We start from the raw sequence: 19603 nt of genomic DNA on the forward strand, positions 1-19603 counted from the left end.
AATTCCGAAAATGATTGAAGTTTTTGGGGAAGGCTTCTTCTTCTTCTTCTTCCTCTGTCATCATACTTAACATATTTAACTCAGAAACGTGATCAACGGCACATTCAGCAGCATATATTCAACGAAAAGGTAAAATGATGATTTGACATTTGTGATGGATTTTGATTTGGATGTAATTGCTTTTCCATTATATTTTCCCTCATTTCAAATCTGTTAATGTTTCTTGTTCGCTTGAGCAACGCCGGGTACTGCAGTTGTTGTTTTGCTCTTTGTTTGGGATCTTACTGCTTTGAGCTCCCAAGGTTAATTACAACAAAACTTTCTACTGTCGGACTTATATATTTTACTCGGGGTACAAATACAATGATATTCAATGTGAAATATTCAATTTGCATTCATGTCTTCGCTGATCAAATCATATTCTGCCATCAGTTTCAAAAGCAGAACATTTCGATACCTTATGGGGATGATATTTGCGATTGATGAAATTAACAACAAGAGTTTATTACTTCCAAATGTAAGTCTTGGATACATGATTTACGATGCCTGTTTTAACACTCACAAGGCAGTCAAAGCGACAGTAAATTTCATTGGTTCAGAGATAGCACCAATGCAAGAAAATATCTGCAAACCAAGAGCTGTTATCGGGTGTGGAAGTTCCTCCTTCTCTGTTATTGTTGGTCGTTTACTTGGTTCATTCTATTTTCCACAGGTTCGTTGACAAAACATATCATGTTTCTTTGGAATATTCCTAAATATCATTTTTACCAAAGTTTTGATGTAGTGTTTTTGTATTTGTCATAATTCTGGATAAAAACGTTTGATAACATAATGGGAAATTTACATATATAAACCTCATCCCCAAAGCCCCTCTCTCCATTTTACCTGGTGTGCAACTCTCATCGCCCACTGGCATTTCATACTCATCCACTTGTTTGTTTGTTTGTTTGTTTGGTGTGTCCGTTTGTTTGTTCATTTGTGAACCTACTCCTCTGAGCTCACAAGGTTAATCGGCACAAAACTTTAGAGGATAACATCTTTTACCACCCTGCACCTAAATAGTGGTTTCAAAACAGTTATTTTCTCACAATTCATATCTTAAAACCATCCGAGCCGCCACTTGTCGCCATGATCTCCGAGGGTCGATCCACATATACAAATCTTATTAAAAGCCCAATTCTTATCGGATTTCAACACAGATATCGATATAATTAGTTTGATGGTGAGCTCCGATCATCAAGTATGTTATCATATGTGAGAAACAATTCCTAATTAAGACGTTACCTTGATCGGTAAGTTCGGCAAAGAATGGGTCACGTGACCTCTCAAATGCGCTAATTATTCAAAAACCGAAAATTGTACAAACACAACCTATACATCGTTTTAAAGGTAATTTTACTGCTCATCGAACAACATCACTCTCAAGTGTGAAAAATTTGTAGAATAAAGGACCACGTGACGCCAACTACAAACCGCCACTTGCCAACGGGTGAACCTCCAACAATTACCCTTTCCTCACGTCAAGGTGAGTTGTTGTTTTGCTCTTTGTTTGGGATCATACTGCTTTGAGCTCCCAAGGTTAACTACAATGAAACTTTCTACTGTCAGATTTTTAACCATGACATGCAGTCGTGGCCAAAAATATTGGCCAGCTTGCACTTTTTTCAAATAACTCACAATTTTATCGAAAAATAAGTTGAAATTGATAAAAGTATTTGGTCTCTACAATTCTTTATTTTACTGATAATATTACAGAATCTTTGTTTTTGATTCAGAACTTAATATATCCTTTTAAATCAGATAATAAAAAGAAATGGCATTGACAAAATTATTGACACCCAAGACTTAATATTTGGTAGCACGGCCTTTGGACAAAATAACTGCAGTCAAGCGCTTCCTTTCGCCATGAATGAGCTTCCTACACCATTTTGGGTGCTTTTTGAAGTGTGTTTGGGGCCATTGTCCTGCTGCAAGACCTATGACCTTCGACGGAGACCCAGCTTTCTGACATTAGGTTGAACATTGCGCTCCAAAATGCCTTGATAATCTCCTGATTTCATGATCCCATGCACACATTCAAGGCACCCTGTGCCAGAGGCAGCACAGCAACTCCAAAACATCACTGAACCTCCTCCATGTTTGACTGTAGGGAAGGTGTTATTTTCTTTGAAGGCTTCATTTTGTTTTCTGTAAACATAGAGATGACGTGCTTCACCAAATATCTCTAATTTGGTCTCATCTGCCCACAGGACATTCTCGCAGATGGATTTTGGCTTGTTCAGGTGTGATTTGGAAAACTCCAGTCATGCTTTCTTATGTCTTTCTCTCAGCAGTGGGATCCTCCTTGGTCTCCTACCATAGAACCCCCTTTCATTGAGTTGGCTACAGATGATTCGAGTTGAAACTGTCCTACATTATGTCTGAAGGTCAGCTTGAATCTGCTTGGCAGGCGAGGTGCTTCCTCCACCATTCGAACAATGCTTCTCTGCAATCTTCGATCAAGTTTTCTCTTGCAGCCACGTCCAGGGAGGTTGGCTACAGTGTCATGGGCCTTAAACTTATTGATAACATTGTGTATGGTGGACACAGAAACATCAACGTGTCTGTAGATGGACTTGTAGCCTTGAGATTGTCATTGCTTGGCTACAATCTTGTGTCTGACCTCCTCAGACAATTCTCTGGTTTTCTTTCTTTTCTCCATGCTCGTTGTGGTACACACAGTGACATAAAACAGCAGAATGACTCCTTTTCTCTATTCAAATTGGTTGAATGAGTAATTTTTTTTATTGCAGGCACCTGCAACTCACCATAGGTGAGTTCAATTCCAAAGTGAAGGAGAATCACCTGCTTGAAATCTAATTATTTCTAACAACTTCTAGAAGTTGCCAATAATATTGCCTGGGCCCTTTTAGGATTTCTGTGTGGAATAAGATAAAATTGAGTAATTTTTTCAGCTTTTTTGGTTTGTTCCATTGCAAACAAAGAAATACAAATGTGGCTACCAAAATATTTTTTAATTTCAACAATTTTCTGGAAGAAATGGAGCATTATTTTAAAAAAGTGCAAGGGTATATATAACGGAAGAAAATAAAAAGGTGGCACCTCCTCCCGTACTAAAGAATTGCTTATTGCTTAAATTGCTTAAATTGCTTAAATTGCTTAAATTGAATTGCTTAAAGAAAGAAAAACTCCCTGTTCCTTCGTTCTCTGCTGCACTGACTCGTTGATCTCCTATTCTTCTGTTCTCCCTTCTTAGTCCAGTCAAATTCGTCAATTTAGAAGCCTAACGCACCACTAATTGGAAAAGATATTTTCTCTGTTGGATTCTCCTCTGATATACGCCCGGAATACCATATCAAAAATAGAGATGAATGGGACGGGTGGCAGGGGTATAAATATGCTAATTTATGTGAATTAGGTCCGAACATCAAAGGAACAAGCTAAACAAGAGGAAATCTTGCATTTGTCTCAAGAATAATCGATTTAATGCTACCCAACTTCATCAATAGTGTTGGTAGAATGATAGAAACTCAAACTAGGTACCTACATGGGTTATTACCTGATTATGTAATCATAATTGTGCTAATTAAGTGTCGCTGTTACATATTTATGTGAAGGTATGTGAATTACCATTCAGGTTGCTTATCCGCGTGTATTATATTAAGGGTTGTTGTGATTGGAGGGTCAGGAGCCCTTCGGAACAAGTGGCCGGAAACGGAAGTGGCCGGAAACGGAAGTGCCCGAAAGCGGAAGAGAAAAGACACGAGGAAAAAGAAGGAGTTTTCGTCTTCCTCGCCCCGCTCCGTAAAAAGGTGGAAGCGACCTGGCGCTGCGTGGACAAAGCGGCGTTCCGAAACCCGTCTGGCGAGAGGAGTTACCTGGACGTGTAACTACCTTTTGACACGTCAAGTCACCGTGAGTTCGTGCACGGAACCAAGCGTCCGGCACAGTTTGCCCCGTCTACAAGGACGCGTACGGGTCGCACGTTGGGCCTCGCGCGCGTTGCAAACCGCGCTTGGTTTTGCCCCGTCTACAAGGACGCGTACGGGTCGCACGTTGGGCCTCGCGCGCGTTGCAAACCGCGCTTGGTTTTGCCCCGTCTACAAGGACGCGTACGGGTCGCACTTTGGGGCCTCGCGCGCGTTGGAAGCCGCGCTGGGTTTGGCCCCGTTGCTTGGCAAGGAGGTGTGCGCTGCAGCAGCTGTCCCCGGTACGAGACGGCACGTTTGGAGCACGTCCGCCCGGGGTTCGTTCACCCGCCCGTGTGCTGAGAAGAGAGACATTGGGAGAGACATTGACCACGGAGGGAGTCAGGAGTGGGGCTCACGTGAGGAATGTATAAGATGGCCATCTTAGAGTTAGTGTAGATGAGTTTACATCTTTGTGATATTGATTGTTGATTGTTGATGGTTGATTGCTCGGGGAATATATCATTGATTATTCCGGATCCTTGGTGTGGGGTTTCCTTTTGATTGGAATTCCTATTGATTGCGTTACGAAAGCTCATATATATAATACTACTTGCTGGCGAAGGTCCTCTCACGGTCCGGGGGTCACCGAGACCAGGTAGTCACCGAGGGGACCACGTAACAGAATTGGGGGCTCGTCCAAATTACGATTTGCGGTTTCGCAATTGGGTCTACGTCCGGGATCTAAAATTGTATAAAATAATAAAATAATAATATTTTTTTTATTAATTAAAATTTATGAATTAATTATTAATTGGTAAATTTTTTTGAGAAATTGGGGTAAAGTCTTGGGTGAAGGTTAACAGGTGTTAACGATAGGGAACATGGCGTTTGTGGCACAGAACTTTGGGGTAACCCCGAGTGAGGCACAGTTCCGAGCGTTGCTAAAGTCGGACCTCTTGAAATTGGCCAAACATTTTAACTTGGAGGTCCGAACTAATTTGAGGAAGGCAGAGTTGCAGGCCACGGTGATACAATCTATGGTGGGATTAGGAACATGGGACGAGTTAGCCTGGGAGTGGCTACCCGAAGAACCAGAAGACGTTGAGCTCCGGAAACTGGAGTTGCAGTTACGGAGCCAGGAACGGATTAAAGAAGAAGAAAGGAAAGCAGAAAAGGAAAGAGCAGAAGAAGAAAGGAAAGCAGAAGAGAGGAGGGAAGAGAAACAAGCAGAGGAAAGGAGAGTGGAACGAGAACTCCAGGAAAGGTTAAAAGAAGAAGAAAGGAAAGCAGAAGCAGAGGAAAGGAGAGTGGAACGAGAACTCCAGGAAAGGTTAAAAGAAGAAGAAAGGAAAGCAGAAGCGAGGAGAGAAGAGAAACAAGCAGAGGAAAGGAGAGTGGAACGAGAACTCCAGGAAAGGTTAGAAGAAAAAAAAACCGAGGAAAGGAGAGTGGAAAGAGAACTCCAGGAAAGAAGAGAAAAGGAACAAGCAGAGGAAAGGAGAGCTGCAAGGGACCTCGAAGCAGAGGAGAGAAAAGCGGAAAGGGAATTAAAGGAACGTGACATGGAGCTTCAGCAAGAAATCAAATTCAAGGAGCTGGAGTTAATGAGAGAACGGGGAGAGGCACCACCCTTGCTGACGGGGTCGACACCTAACCAGAAAACCTGGGATGTGGGCAGACATGTGAGGCTGGTTCCACCGTTCAGTGAAAAGGAAGTCGCGAAATTTTTCCCACACTTTGAGAAAGTGGCGCGACAATTAAACTGGCCGGAGGAGGCCTGGACCATACTCGTGCAAAGTGTGCTGGTGGGGAAAGCTCAGGAAATTTATTCGGCGCGACCAATGGACCAATGTGCAGATTATGAGGTACTGAAGAAGCACATCCTCAAGGCCTATGAGTTGGTTCCGGAAGCTTACAGGCAAAAATTCAGGAATGCCAGGAAGAGGGAGAGTGAGACCCATGTGGAGTTTGCCAGAGTGAAAGAAAACATGTTTGATCGGTGGTGTGAGTCAAAAGGAGTCGGGAAAGACTTCGAGATATTGCGGGACTTGATCCTGGTGGAGGAATTCCAGCAGTGTGTCCACGAGGACATCAAAGTGTACCTGCAGGAAAAGAAGGTACCAAAGTTGTGGGACGCAGCCACCATGGCAGATGATTATGCCTTAACCCACCGAATAGGGGTCCACGAACCTAACTCCTCGCCTAGATCTCCGCAGGGGAGGTGGGGAACAGCAGGTGCGGAGAACGACCATACATGGCGGCGGCCTCGAGATGATTATGGGGACAACTATGATACCCCACCTGTTCGAAATCGGAGGGATGAGGGCCCAAGACCAACTTATAGTTCGGGGGGCCCGAGGCAGACCACGAGTTTTTCCTCCGGGCCTACTTGCGCTTTTTGCAAGAAACCTGGACACTTGATGTCCAGTTGTTACCGCATGAAAAGCGAAGACCCAGAGCGGAGTCCGACTACTACGACTCCAAACGCAATGGCCATTGTGAGAAATCGCCATCAAAAGGGTTACCAACCATTTATTTCAGAGGGGTTTGTGTCACGGGATGGAGCCTCGACTAACCGGAAACCGGTTAGGATATTGAGGGACACAGGGGCACATCAATCTTTCATGCTTGAAGGCATTTTGCCATGGTCCGAGGAGACGGCAACGGGGGATAGTGTTCGTTTACAGGGGATCGGGGGCGGTGTTAGTGCTCCCCTTCATGTCATCCATTTGGAGTCCGATTTGGTGTCAGGACCGGTCACCATTGGTTTACAAGCCACGCTTCCTGTAGAGGGTGTATCTGTGGTTATTGGGAATGATTTGGCCGGGGGTCAAGTTTATGGTAACCTGAGGGTTGGTAAAGAGCCCAGCAGGGAAAATAACGCCACACCAGCTCGGGATGGCGACAAAAGGGCCAAGTTATTTGTAGGGGGACTGAACTTCAAAACAGAGGAAGAAGTTCTGACCTCTGTCTTCAACAGATATGGGCCGCTGGTGGAAGTGCGGGTGGTAAGAGACTGGGAAACGCAACAGTCAAGAGGGTTCGGCTTTGTCACGTTTGCCAGCACAAAAGACGCCAGAGAGGCAGAGAAGAATTGGAATGGCAAGGAGTTGGAGGGTCGGACCATAACAGTAGGGAAGGCATTTCGTAGGCGTCGAGAGGTCTACAGGAGAGGACAACTGGGCGGTAGTTTTGGTGTTGGCCGCAATCAATATTATTATGGAGGCTCCCTGAGTTATGGCCGCTCCCGAAGGAAGGATTGGAAAAATGGTGGCCGAGAAGGAGACCGCTATTCATGGGACTACAGGGACCAGTGGTCCCACCCTAATTATTAGGGAAGTTCTGAGAAGTTGAAGCACTGAAGGCGGCGGAGCCGCCGAGCCAAGATTCCTACACGAATTAACCGTGAACGCCGTTCCTAAAGGCGTCCATGTAGTGAACTTTCATGCACGGACTAACCGTGAACTCCACGTTCCTCAAGGCGCCCATGTAGAGAACTTTCCTGCACGGACTAACCGTGAACTCCGCGTTCCTAAAGGCATCCATGTAGTGAATACTCGGCTTGGCCTCCCGGAAAAAGTGCTATCGAGTTGCTTAACTTTGGATTTTTGATCAACCCCTTAACCTTCATTCCCAAGAAACTGACGGTCAAAGTCAGAGGGTCATGAGATGGAGTTTGATTTGGCAGGGACAATGTCGTTGTTTGGTACTTAGTCCAGAGGGAGTAATCTGGAGGGGTTGTGGTGAAATTTTGGTTGCTTTATTTTTAAGTGATAACTGTGCCCGGGGGGAACTGATAATGTGGGGGGGGGTTGAGTTATCTGGTTTGTTTCTCCAAATTGGCCGGCAAAGAAAGTTTTCGCTTGGTTCAAACTTTCTTTCTTGAAGGGGGGGAATGTTACATATTTATGTGAAGGTATGTGAATTACCATTCAGGTTGCTTATCCGTGTGTATTATATTAAGGGTTGTTGTGATTGGAGGGTCAGGAGCCCTTCGGAACAAGTGGCCGGAAACGGAAGTGGCCGGAAACGGAAGTGCCCGAAAGCGGAAGAGAAAAGACACGAGGAAAAAGAAGGAGTTTTCGTCTTCCTCGCCCCGCTCCGTAAAATGGTGGAAGCGACCTGGCGCTGCGTGGACAAAGCGGCGTTCCGAAACCCGTCTGGCGAGAGGAGTTACCTGGACGTGTAACTACCTTTTGACACGTCAAGTCACCGTGAGTTCGTGCACGGAACCAAGCGTCCGGCACAGTTTGCCCCGTCTACAAGGACGCGTACGGGTCGCACGTTGGGCCTCGCGCGCGTTGCAAACCGCGCTTGGTTTTGCCCCGTCTACAAGGACGCGTACGGGTCGCACGTTGGGCCTCGCGCGCGTTGCAAACCGCGCTTGGTTTTGCCCCGTCTACAAGGACGCGTACGGGTCGCACTTTGGGGCCTCGCGCGCGTTGGAAGCCGCGCTGGGTTTGGCCCCGTTGCTTGGCAAGGAGGTGTGCGCTGCAGCAGCTGTCCCCGGTACGAGACGGCACGTTTGGAGCACGTCCGCCCGGGGTTCGTTCACCCGCCCGTGTGCTGAGAAGAGAGACATTGGGAGAGACATTGACCACGGAGGGAGTCAGGAGTGGGGCTCACGTGAGGAATGTATAAGATGGCCATCTTAGAGTTAGTGTAGATGAGTTTACATCTTTGTGATATTGATTGTTGATTGTTGATGGTTGATTGCTCGGGGAATATATCATTGATTATTCCGGATCCTTGGTGTGGGGTTTCCTTTTGATTGGAATTCCTATTGATTGCGTTACGAAAGCTCATCTATCTATAATTCCAGTAATCTCTGTACGTCTGTACGTCTGTACGTTTGTTTGTCTGTGACCGCTGTTTCTCGACAACCACGGGTCCGATATACTTTTAACTTGCCAGGTATATTGCTGGGGACCCGAGGATGTGCCTTTTCAAGGTTTCATATTAATCGGACAATTACTTACCGAGCTATGTCCAAAAAACGATTCAACCAATCAGAGAGCAGCGAACGATCGCGTGTGCCGAACGTGGAGGACACACTCTGCCTCGGATGGCACATTTGACAGCGTATTCATTTATTTCACGTTTGCAAACTATGTTGGCGTTAAACTATGTTTTAAAACTAATAAAACCGAATTTGCGATTCATTCGCTTTCCTGCGCGTTTGTGCACGCGATGGCGATTTCTTTACCAAACTCCGGAAGCCGTTCGCTTTGGACCAAACCATTGCATGTAAATAGAGGGGGGGGATTGTCACCGTACTCGCAAGCCGTTCGCTTTGGACCAAACCATTTCATGTAAATAGAGGGGGGGGATATAATTTTAGATATAGATATAGTACGGGCAATGCCCTAGTATATATAATACTACTTGCTGGCGAAGGTCCTCTCACGGTCCGGGGGTCACCGAGACCAGGTAGTCACCGAGGGGACCACGTAACAGTCGCCATGAATGAAAAACCGTCTTTTCTATTATAGTTTGTGCATGTTTTCAGTGTGCCTATTTTGTCCTGTTTGGCATCCCATTGATTTCTCCTCCAAACAGCAACACGAGTTTTTGTCAAACACAGTGAACAAGCAGAGGTTCGTAAACATTTTGAGTGAGAAACTGGAGAGAGCAGGATGTGTCATCCAACAGGCAAAGGGAGATGCTGATACACTGATTGCTATGACTGCACTAAAATCTGCAGTGTATGTCGACACTTTTCTAGTAGGAGAGGACACAGACTTACTTGTGCTTCTTTGCTATCACGCAAAGCATCTTCCAAACGCAATCTATTTCAGACCAGAACCAAAGTCAAATTCAAATAGCTGCAGAGTATGGGACCCAAAAAAGACGAGGGATATCCTAAAGGAAACTGCATGCGAAAACATTCTACAGACTTGGCATTTAATATGGAATATTTTTTTTGTGGGGGTGAACTTACTTTTCAAGATGACTTAGAACCAAAAGTTCATTGGAATTATGTTGAAATTATTCGAGATTTTGTTAATGTGACGTTTAAAAGAAACAAAAACCACATTTGACATTTCGAAGCAAATAAATTGATCCTCGAAAGTGATGTAAACTGATATCGAACTCAATTCACGGACAGTACTGTGTTAAACTTCTGTACGTTTTCCAGAAGTATCTCTTTATTTTGCACATTAGCCAAAAAAAATTTCAACAAAAACAAAACCTAAATTTTGACTGGGATTACGGACAGTAAAATTACAGTTCAGTACATCGTGTAACCCCCACAAGCATTCAGGAGAGCACGTACACATTGAGGCATTCTGTTCACGAGATTTGGCAAGGTTTGGACAGGAATCGCTTGCCATGCAGTGACAATAGTCTGCTGCAATTCACACACTGAGGTCGGCAGCTGGTCCAATTTGTCGATTTGATGCGTTAATTCTGGCCACAAGTTCTCGATCGGATTCATATCCGGGGACATGGCAGGCCACTCCATATGCTCTACACCACGTTCAGCAAGAAAGTGTTGGATCATGCGAGCACGATGAGGCCGTGCATTGTCATCTTGGAAGACAAAGTTTCCTCGAAAGGCTGCACGAGCAAATGGAAGCAATGTTTCTTCCAGAATGACCCTGTACTTGAACTGGTTCAGGTTTCCATTCAGAACAACCAGGTCAGTTTTTTCCCCTGCATGAAAGGCAGCCCAAACGGTCACCCCACCACCTCCAGCTTGGACTCTTGGCACTATACAATCGTCGTTGTGGGCTTCATGCACTTGTCTATGCACTCGGACGTGGCCATCTTGACGATAGACCAGAAATCTAGACTCGTCACTGAAGGTCACGTGATTCCAGTGTCCTGGCTGCCATTGACGGTGCTCTTTGGCCCACTGCAATCGGCGCTGGCTGTGTTGCCTGGTCAGGCGTGGCTTTCTCAGGGGACGCCTGGCACGATAGCCTGCTTGAACCAGTCGTAGGTTGAATAGCCTTCTGGATACAGGCACATTTGTCAGTTGATGCCACTCAGCCCTACGCCGATTAGCTGACTTGGTACGGCCATTGCAGACTAACCGGGGCAGCTGGCGATCATCTCTCCTTGTGGTTCTGCGTGGACGTCCTGGCCTCGGTATTGGAGTAGGGACACCCCTCTGAGCATTTCGTTTCAGGATCTTTGACACCTGACCTTGAGTGATGCCATACTGCCGAGCAATAGCACGCTGTTTCATGCCAGAATTTCGTAAAGCCACCACTCCATGACAAACAGCATTGTCAAGTTGACGGACCTTCTCCAGAGGAAGCGGCAATAACTTTTGTAGACGTGCAGCAGTTGTTTTCCACTAATACAGAACGCAACAACCCTTGTATACCTGATTGTGAAGCCAATCGTCAAATGTACCTGTCCTTACATTTTGTCATGCCACCTGTGATATAATCCTGTTATTGACTTCTTGCTGCGAAAGACATTCAGTGACATGGTTCTTTCAACAAAGACATCACCGAAGGGTAAAAAAAAACTCACCAGATTGATATACTGAGTTCAGAAAGTAAACCCAAGTCAAGAAAGAAAAAAAATTCCATATTAAATGCCAAGTCTGTATTTGCACATGCCATTTCTGGTTGCGACACAACTTCTAGACTGTTTGGGGTTGGAAAACCACTTGCGTTCAAAAAGCTGCTTAACAATTCTAAGTTCAGGAAGCACGCAGAAATCTTTTTGGCTGGTCCAGATACCCCCCATAATCAAATTATTGAAGCTGGTGAGAATGCACTGTGTGCCTCTATAATGGAGGGGAAATGACAGCCTGAACACACTTAGATGCCAGCGGTTTAAAGAAAAAGTTGTCAGGTGTTCAAAGGCGGTTCAGGCACAGGTTTTGCCTCCAACCTCAGCTGCGGCAAAGTGCCACTCCCTACGTGTTTTCTACTGTTACGTGCTCCTCCCCAAACCCCCTGGTCACGGTGTATCTCCGAGCCCCGAGAGGAGTCACGGCAGAAAGATGTGTTATTCTGTGTCAAAGATCATTGGTGAAACCACAGCAATTGTTACCCACAACCAAGTACTGTATTGTATTAAGATCACACAAGAATAACAGTACAACAACAATAGTAATCAATTGTACAACCATTATATATTTCCTATGATGGTACCATCAGGTTCATACATTAAAACTCACTGTGCTCCAAGTGAGCGAAAAGAAGAACATTCCCAATGTCTCTATTCCCGCATCAAGCCAAAGTCGTATTCCGGCATCAAGCCGAAGTCGTATTCCGGCATCAAGCCAAAGTCGATCCGCTCGAGCGATCGTCAGAACGATGTCTAATCGAGACCAGAATCCCATTCGGATTGACAGTTACACTGCCAAAGATGGGCGAAGGTGTCCTCGAGAAGCGACGGGGAAATCACACCTTTAGGTATGGACATTTGACGGCTCTCAATCGGCGAACCGCAGATTTCCCACTCCAAAAGCCACGTTACACACACACACACACCAGATTAACATCTGAATGTGGTGAAAATGGTTGAAGCGGTGAAAAACCTTGAGCGAAGCGCAAAGTGCACGAGTCAAAATGGCCGAGTTCTCGAGGCGTAACGGCACTACGGTGATTCTCCTCGGACTCAACCGCAAAACCTGACACGCAGGTTGATCTGTCACAGCGATAACAACTCTGTCGCAGGAATCCCTTTCCTGGGAAACCCAAAGTTCACTTGTGACTCTCATTCGCCAATCATTCGCTCCAGACCTCGAAGCAGCTAGGCTTCTTCTCCGACTCACTCGCTCCACCTTCTCTTCCTCTTCGTCGTCCTCCAGTTCCAGTTTCATTTAAAACATTAACTTTTTTACCTTTTGAAAATAGTGATATCTATTTTCCCTTAAACGACAACAATAATAGTACATGGAATCAAAAATGTTTACAGTGGATGAAAACCACAACAACGGAAGTGACAAATCCGTAACACTACCAAATCAATGAATGGAAAGGAGAAAGTTCCAGACTAAATGCCACTGATGGGATGGAAGGCGAAAGATGGAAAATTCATTCCAGAACAAACAGACCTGCCTCCGGCTCCTGACTACCGACTTGAAGTTATTCACTGTAACTGTAAAACTGGCTGCAACTCTCTGAAATGCACTTGTCAGAGGCACGTTCTTGAATGCACATTTGCTTGTGGTGAGTGCAAAGGTACAAGTTGCACTAATTAAATGGACCCACAATTGAACTCACAAACGTGTCTCCCTCTTCCAAATGATTGTGGTGTATTGGCAAATCTGTAATAGGTCTATAACTTGAGAACGGCTTAAGAGATCTAATTCAAATTTGGTACAGGTTTGTATAATGTTGTAAATATTAAGTTATTATATTTTGGGGTCAAATTTTCAAAATTTGGGGTCAAATTCAAATTTGATATGTATAATTATGGAAAGATTAAATGATTAGAATTTGGGGTTAAGAGATCAAAGGTCAAAGTCTGTAATATGTCTATAACTCGAGAATAGCTGAAGTGATCTAATTCAAGCTTGGTACAGGTATGTATAATGATGTGAAGATTAACTGATTAGATTTTAGGCGTCTTGAGCTCAAAGACCAAAGGTCAGAGGAAAAATGTGCTAACTTGGGCACAGCTGAATGGATTTAAATCAAAGTTGATACAAGTAATATCATGATGTAATAATGTGGGTGGAGGAATATCAGTCGACGTCAAAGAATGCCGTTCTAGTTCCACTCCCAACCCCTCCCTTACCTCAAACGGCTACACAGCTGACTCTGCACGTGAAAAAGCTGAATGCCTCAACTCTGTGTTTGCCTGAAAATATTGTGTCCCAAACCCATCTCTCTCTGTACCCACCATACCCAGTCAAACCTAGCTGCTCCTGGACTCTATGTCCTTCGCTCCCGACAAGGTGGAGAAGTTCTGTCAAAGCTCGGCTCTTTTTCTGCAACTGGACCAGACGGCATCAGCTCCACGGGTACTAAAATCCTACTCTGCCACTCTTTCACACCCTCTCTCTATTCTCTTCACACTCTCTTTTGCTCAAGGTCATCGTCCATCTGCTTGGAAATCAGCCAACATTACCGATTCACACAAGCATGGTGCAAAAACATATCCTTGCAACCACAGACCAATCAGCCTCCTCCCAATTATCAGCAAGGTCATGGAATCCATTACGCTTCTGATATTAAATCCATCCTCTTCTCCAAAGGCTTGATATCAGATCATGAATTTGGGTTCAAACCAGGTCACTCTTCTCTGGACATGCTGCTTCTGCTGTCTCAACAATGGATGGAGGTCCTCAATGCCAAACAGGATATCAGAGCCGTCTCCCTTGACTTATCTCGTGCCTTTCATACGGTCTGGCACCCCGCTCTGCTCACCAAACTCTCCTCATATGGTATATACCCTCTGGTATATGCCTAGTTGGTCAGGAGTTCATCCTCCAGCAAGATAATGACCCTAAACATACCTCCAGTCTATGTCAAAACTACCTTTGAGGAAAAGAACAAGACGATAGGCTTCAAATCATGGAACGGCCAGCACAGTCTCCAGACTTAAACCCCATTGAACAATATTTGATTTCCATTGCAGAAAGAATGCCACGAGTGTGTTCGGCGGTTATATCTGCAAAAGGTGACTACTTTGCTGAGTCAAAAATTTAAATTACATTTTGTTCAACAAAATGATTCTATGATTTATTTTTTATCTCCAATTGTTTATTTGTTCTATGCTCAATTTCAGAGTGCATTGAGACATTAAGCTGCGTAGATTTCAATAAAAACTGGAAAAATTGAGGTGTTCTAAAACATTTGACCGGTAATGTATACATAGATATATATATATATATATATATATATATATATATATATATATATATATATATATATATATATATATATATATATATATATATATATATATATATATATATATACTAGCGGGGTCACCCGTGGGAATCCCACGGGCATGGACGTGTGTGACATTTCGACATATTGAGTTAGATGCTGCACCTGCACATTCAGTTATATAAAATGGTTACTGGTAATTGATCACATCCACAAATGATGTAATCCACACAATTTATGTACTTTACATAACGTTAATAGTGTAGCCGTGTAGCTGGGTAGCTGGGAAACATGCCCGTGTAGCTGGGAAATACAGTTTGTTTGAAATAAATCACAAATATCAGAAGAAAGTTTTTTTAATTTAGAACTATTCTCAGAGTTAAACATCACCGTAATATTATGCGTCTCCATCTCCACACACACACACACACACACACACACACACACACACACACACACACACACACACACACACACACACACACACACACATGCCCGTGTAGCTGGGAAATACAGTTTGTTTGAAATAAATCACAAATATCAGAAGAAAGTTTTTTTAATTTAGAACTATTCTCAGAGTTAAACATCACCGTAATATTATGCGTCTCCATCTCCACACACACACACACACACACACACACACACACACACACACACACACACACACACACACACACACACACACACACACACACACAAAAACAGACACATATACACACAAACACACACACACAGACATGTATATACACATACAACAACAACATGCATTTTAAGGCCATTTTCCCTGCTAGAGCGGGGGTTAGCCTACATACACATACACACACATATATACACACACACACACATATTCACGCGCACACACACACACACATGTACACACGTACACACATGTACACACGTACACACACGTACACATGACCCACATGTATATATCCCACATCCCACATGTATATACATGTTTAAAGTGTACGTGCCCTTCCCCCCTCCCCCGCCCGGCAACGCTGGGTACTTCTGCTGGTAACGAATAAAATAAAAACGAAGAAATAGGTGGAATTGGCTGAAATTCGCTCGGTGAATTCACGCGGTGTATTCGGTTCGGCTCGGTTCACTCGGTTTAAAGAAAAAGCGATAATGTCGACATGTTGCTGTCTGTGTCATGTTGGGCGGTGTATGATACTCGTTGGCTGTTGGGCGGTGTATGATACTTGTTGGCTGTTGGGCGGTGTTGTGCGGTGATATGGTGTATTTTAAAAAATATATCTCTGCATTTTCCCGCGTTGGTGACACCGAGTCGTTCTTCATCGATCGTCTCATTCATTTTGGAAATGGAAGTTTCCACGCAACGCATGAATTGTCACGATCCTCAAGAGGAATTTGTCTCGTAATCATCAAATGATAAATGGCAAGTAAATTATATTGTGGAAAATTAAAGATTTCAAATAAACCTATTTAAAGTGTATTCGCACATAACTAATTAAAAAAACGAAGAAATATCTCTCGGTAATTTCCTGAAACATATTTTACTTCCGGCTAATATGTTGAATGAAATAAAAACGAAGAAATATATGTCGGCATCATTGTTGACGTTTTTGTGACGACTATCATCAAACGAAATAGTAATATATCATAACGGAAAAGCAAAAGCGAATTTTTAATATATATCGACACATTGCCGGCGGTGTCATGTTGGGCGGTGTATGATACACCATGACGCGATTTTTAAAAATATATCTCTGCATTTTCCCGCGTGTGTGGATTGTTCTCAATTATTGCTGACACCGAGTCTAAAAGTAAAACCATCGATAAAAATGAAATCATATGGTGAGTTAGATTGGAGATAAAGGCGTGAGAGAGACTCAATGGCCTTGAAGTTACAGGCCTTTGAGAATTCATTTCGTTCTATAAACGGCAACTTTCATCGGATTTTCTTCCCGTTTTTTTTCAACCGAGTCTAAAACTATGTTAGCGACTGTGAAAAATGAAATGATTTATCGAATTTGATTTGAAATAAAACTGGGGGAGAGCAAGAGACCACGGGCCTACAAAACAGGACTCAAAGCTATGCGAGTTAATAAAATGGTGGATATTTGTTTATAGCCACTCCCAGAATGGGTGGAGCTACTCTGCAAACCGAGTAAGCCACACCCCGGACAGACACCCAACAGATAGACAGACAGACAGACAGAATCATCTACGGCTATTATAATATAGATATATATATATATATATATATATATATATATATATATATATATATATATATATATATATATAATATATATGTACAGTGGTACCTCGGCTTACGAGTGCCCCAACGTACGAGTTTTTCGGGATACGAGCCGTCGCTCGGGCGGTTTGTTGCTTTGGGATACGAGCCGAGATCCGATGTACGAGCTCAAAAAATTTATTTTTTTGAATTTTCCGGTTGTGGCTTCCGGTTCCGGTCACGTGGTTATCTTGCCGTGAAAGCATCTCTGCTTGGATATAAAACACGCAATCGTCGAAATACATTAGCGAGGAATCTCCTTGCTCCAGCCGGTGACGTCATCGGCGGGGATCCCCGCCTCCAGAGTGGCTGGTCACGTGACCGCCAAAGCGTGTCGCGCGTGCGGGTATAATGAGCTACACCTGTGGATCACGTGACCACGGAAGCACGCCTCGCTTGAGAGGCATGGCTTTCGGTTTGCGTTTTGCTTTATAAGGCGCGATAAATGGGCTTTTGAGTGTTAGCGGTTCATGGCGTTGACGGTTCATGACGGTTCATGGCGTTGACGGTCAAAAACCCATTACATCAATTTTACCAGGCACTGTACAGTAAGTACAGTGAACACCAAATGCACGGTGGAAGGCTAGAAGTAGAAGATCGTCCAAGACAAGTGAGAATAAGCCATACTTTGGAGATGACGTCATTCGCTGGTCCGATAACCAAAGATGTGGTATAAAAAACCAGGTGAGCTAACAATGCAGCAATGAAGGAATTCGGCCAAGGCACCGGCACACAACGACCTACCTACATCGAAAGACTCAATGCCAATGGTGACAGAAGCCAAGACGGCCGGCTTAAACACCGCCGAAAGACCACGGTGTACCAACTTACGATGCAGAACATCTTGCACTTAATATGATGACAACAGGTGCCATCCTCTGACGTACCATTACAGGTACAGGTACAGTACACGTGAGCACAGAGCAAAAGTTCACTGAAACCGAGATTAAGAAAAAAGAAAAAACACCTCGTGGTCCGTGCTCGATATCCGAGTTTCAATCTTTTCAAACACATGATGCTCTCGGTCACGGTATCTCCTGCGAGCTGCTTCTCCTTCAACCACACAAACAACAACTTCTCCATATCTTCATGGATAGAGGTCCAGTTTATTTCTTTACATTCTCTTGTATTATGTACAGTATATACGAGGTCGTGCTTGTTTATACATTATTTGTTATTTATAAAGTACATTTTTGTTATTTAAAAGCACCTAACAAAAAAAATTGGTGTTTTTTTTTTGAGGCTGGAACGGATTAATAGCATTTCAATGCATTTGAATGGGAAAATTTGCTTTGACTTACGAGCGATTTGGCTTACGAGCTCCGTCACGGAACGGATTAAACTCGTAAGCCGAGGTACCACTGTATGTATATATATATATATATATATATATATATATATATATATATATATATATATATATATATATATATATATATATATATATATATATATATATATATATGTTGGAACCCATCTGTGGATCGGTCCCATCGGCCGATGAGTCTGACCCATCTGTGGATGCATGAGAAATGACAATGCAGACCCATCGCGCCATCTGCGGATGTGTTGTTCACCTTGAAGGAATGTGTTGACAGAATGGTGCTCTTCAATCAGGTACACAGTCATTGGAATTACATGTGGTAGGAATTTAACAGAGATGATTTTTAACACAAACAATACAATACGTTAAACAGAATTTACGGATACAATACGGAAACAATTACGGATACAATTACGGATACAATTTACGGAATACGGATACAATACGTTAAACAGAATTTAACAGAGATGAATTATGATGCATACACATTCCTTCAAGGTGAACAACACATCCGCAGATGGCGCAGACCCATCGGCCGATGGGTCTGCATTGTCATTTCTCGTGCATCCACAGATGGGTCAGACCCATCGGCCGATGGGACCGATCCACAGATGGGTTCCAACATATATATATATATTATGTATATATATAACATATTATGTGAAATAACTAAATTCACACCATTTCTGGATCTGATGACTTGCCAGTAACCATTTTGTAAAAATGAATGTGCAGCATATAACTCAATATGTCGAAATGTCACACACATCCATGCCCGTGGGATTCCCACGGGTGACCCCGCAAGTTTGCATTGACGTTCGTCGATGGACTCGTTCGCCCGTCTCATTCGTTTTCTTGCTGCATCCTGTTCAAGTCTGCGTTCTTCATCGATCGTCTCATTCATTTTGGAAATAGAAGTTTCCACGCAGCGCATGAATTGTCACGATCCTCAAGAGGAATTTGTCTCGTAATCATCAAATGATAAATGGCAAGTAAATTATATTGTGGAAAATTAAAGATTTCAAATAAACCTATTTAAAGTGTATTCGCACATAACTAATTTTAAAAAACGAAGAAATATCTCTCGGTAATTTCCTGAAACATATTTTACTTCCGGCTAATAATGTTGAATTAAATAAAAACGAAGAAATATATGTCGGCATCATTGTTGACGTTTTTGTGACGACTGTCATCAAACGAAAAAGTAATATATCTTAACGGAAAAGCAAAAGCGAATTTTTAATATATATCATCGACACGTTGCCGTCGGTGTCATGTTGGGCGGTGTATGATA

General features: G+C 43.5%; 1 protein-coding gene across 1 annotated transcript in view; it reads left to right on the forward strand.

Moving 5' to 3' along the window:
* The first annotated feature begins 4788 nt into the window (after window positions 1-4788).
* Window positions 4789-19603, forward strand: part of LOC144891255 (uncharacterized) — a 29597-nt gene continuing 14782 nt past the window's right edge. Inside the window, exons 1-2 of the mRNA XM_078773669.1 lie at window positions 4789-5328; window positions 5383-5915. Coding sequence (XP_078629795.1) covers window positions 4793-5328; window positions 5383-5915 — 1069 coding nt within the window. The 5' untranslated portion in view covers window positions 4789-4792. The remainder of the gene's footprint in view (window positions 5329-5382; window positions 5916-19603) is intronic.

This window comes from Myxine glutinosa, chromosome 3 (assembly GCF_964187855.1).
Source record: "Myxine glutinosa chromosome 3, kmMyxGlut1.1, whole genome shotgun sequence".
NCBI lineage: Eukaryota > Metazoa > Chordata > Myxini > Myxiniformes > Myxinidae > Myxine > Myxine glutinosa.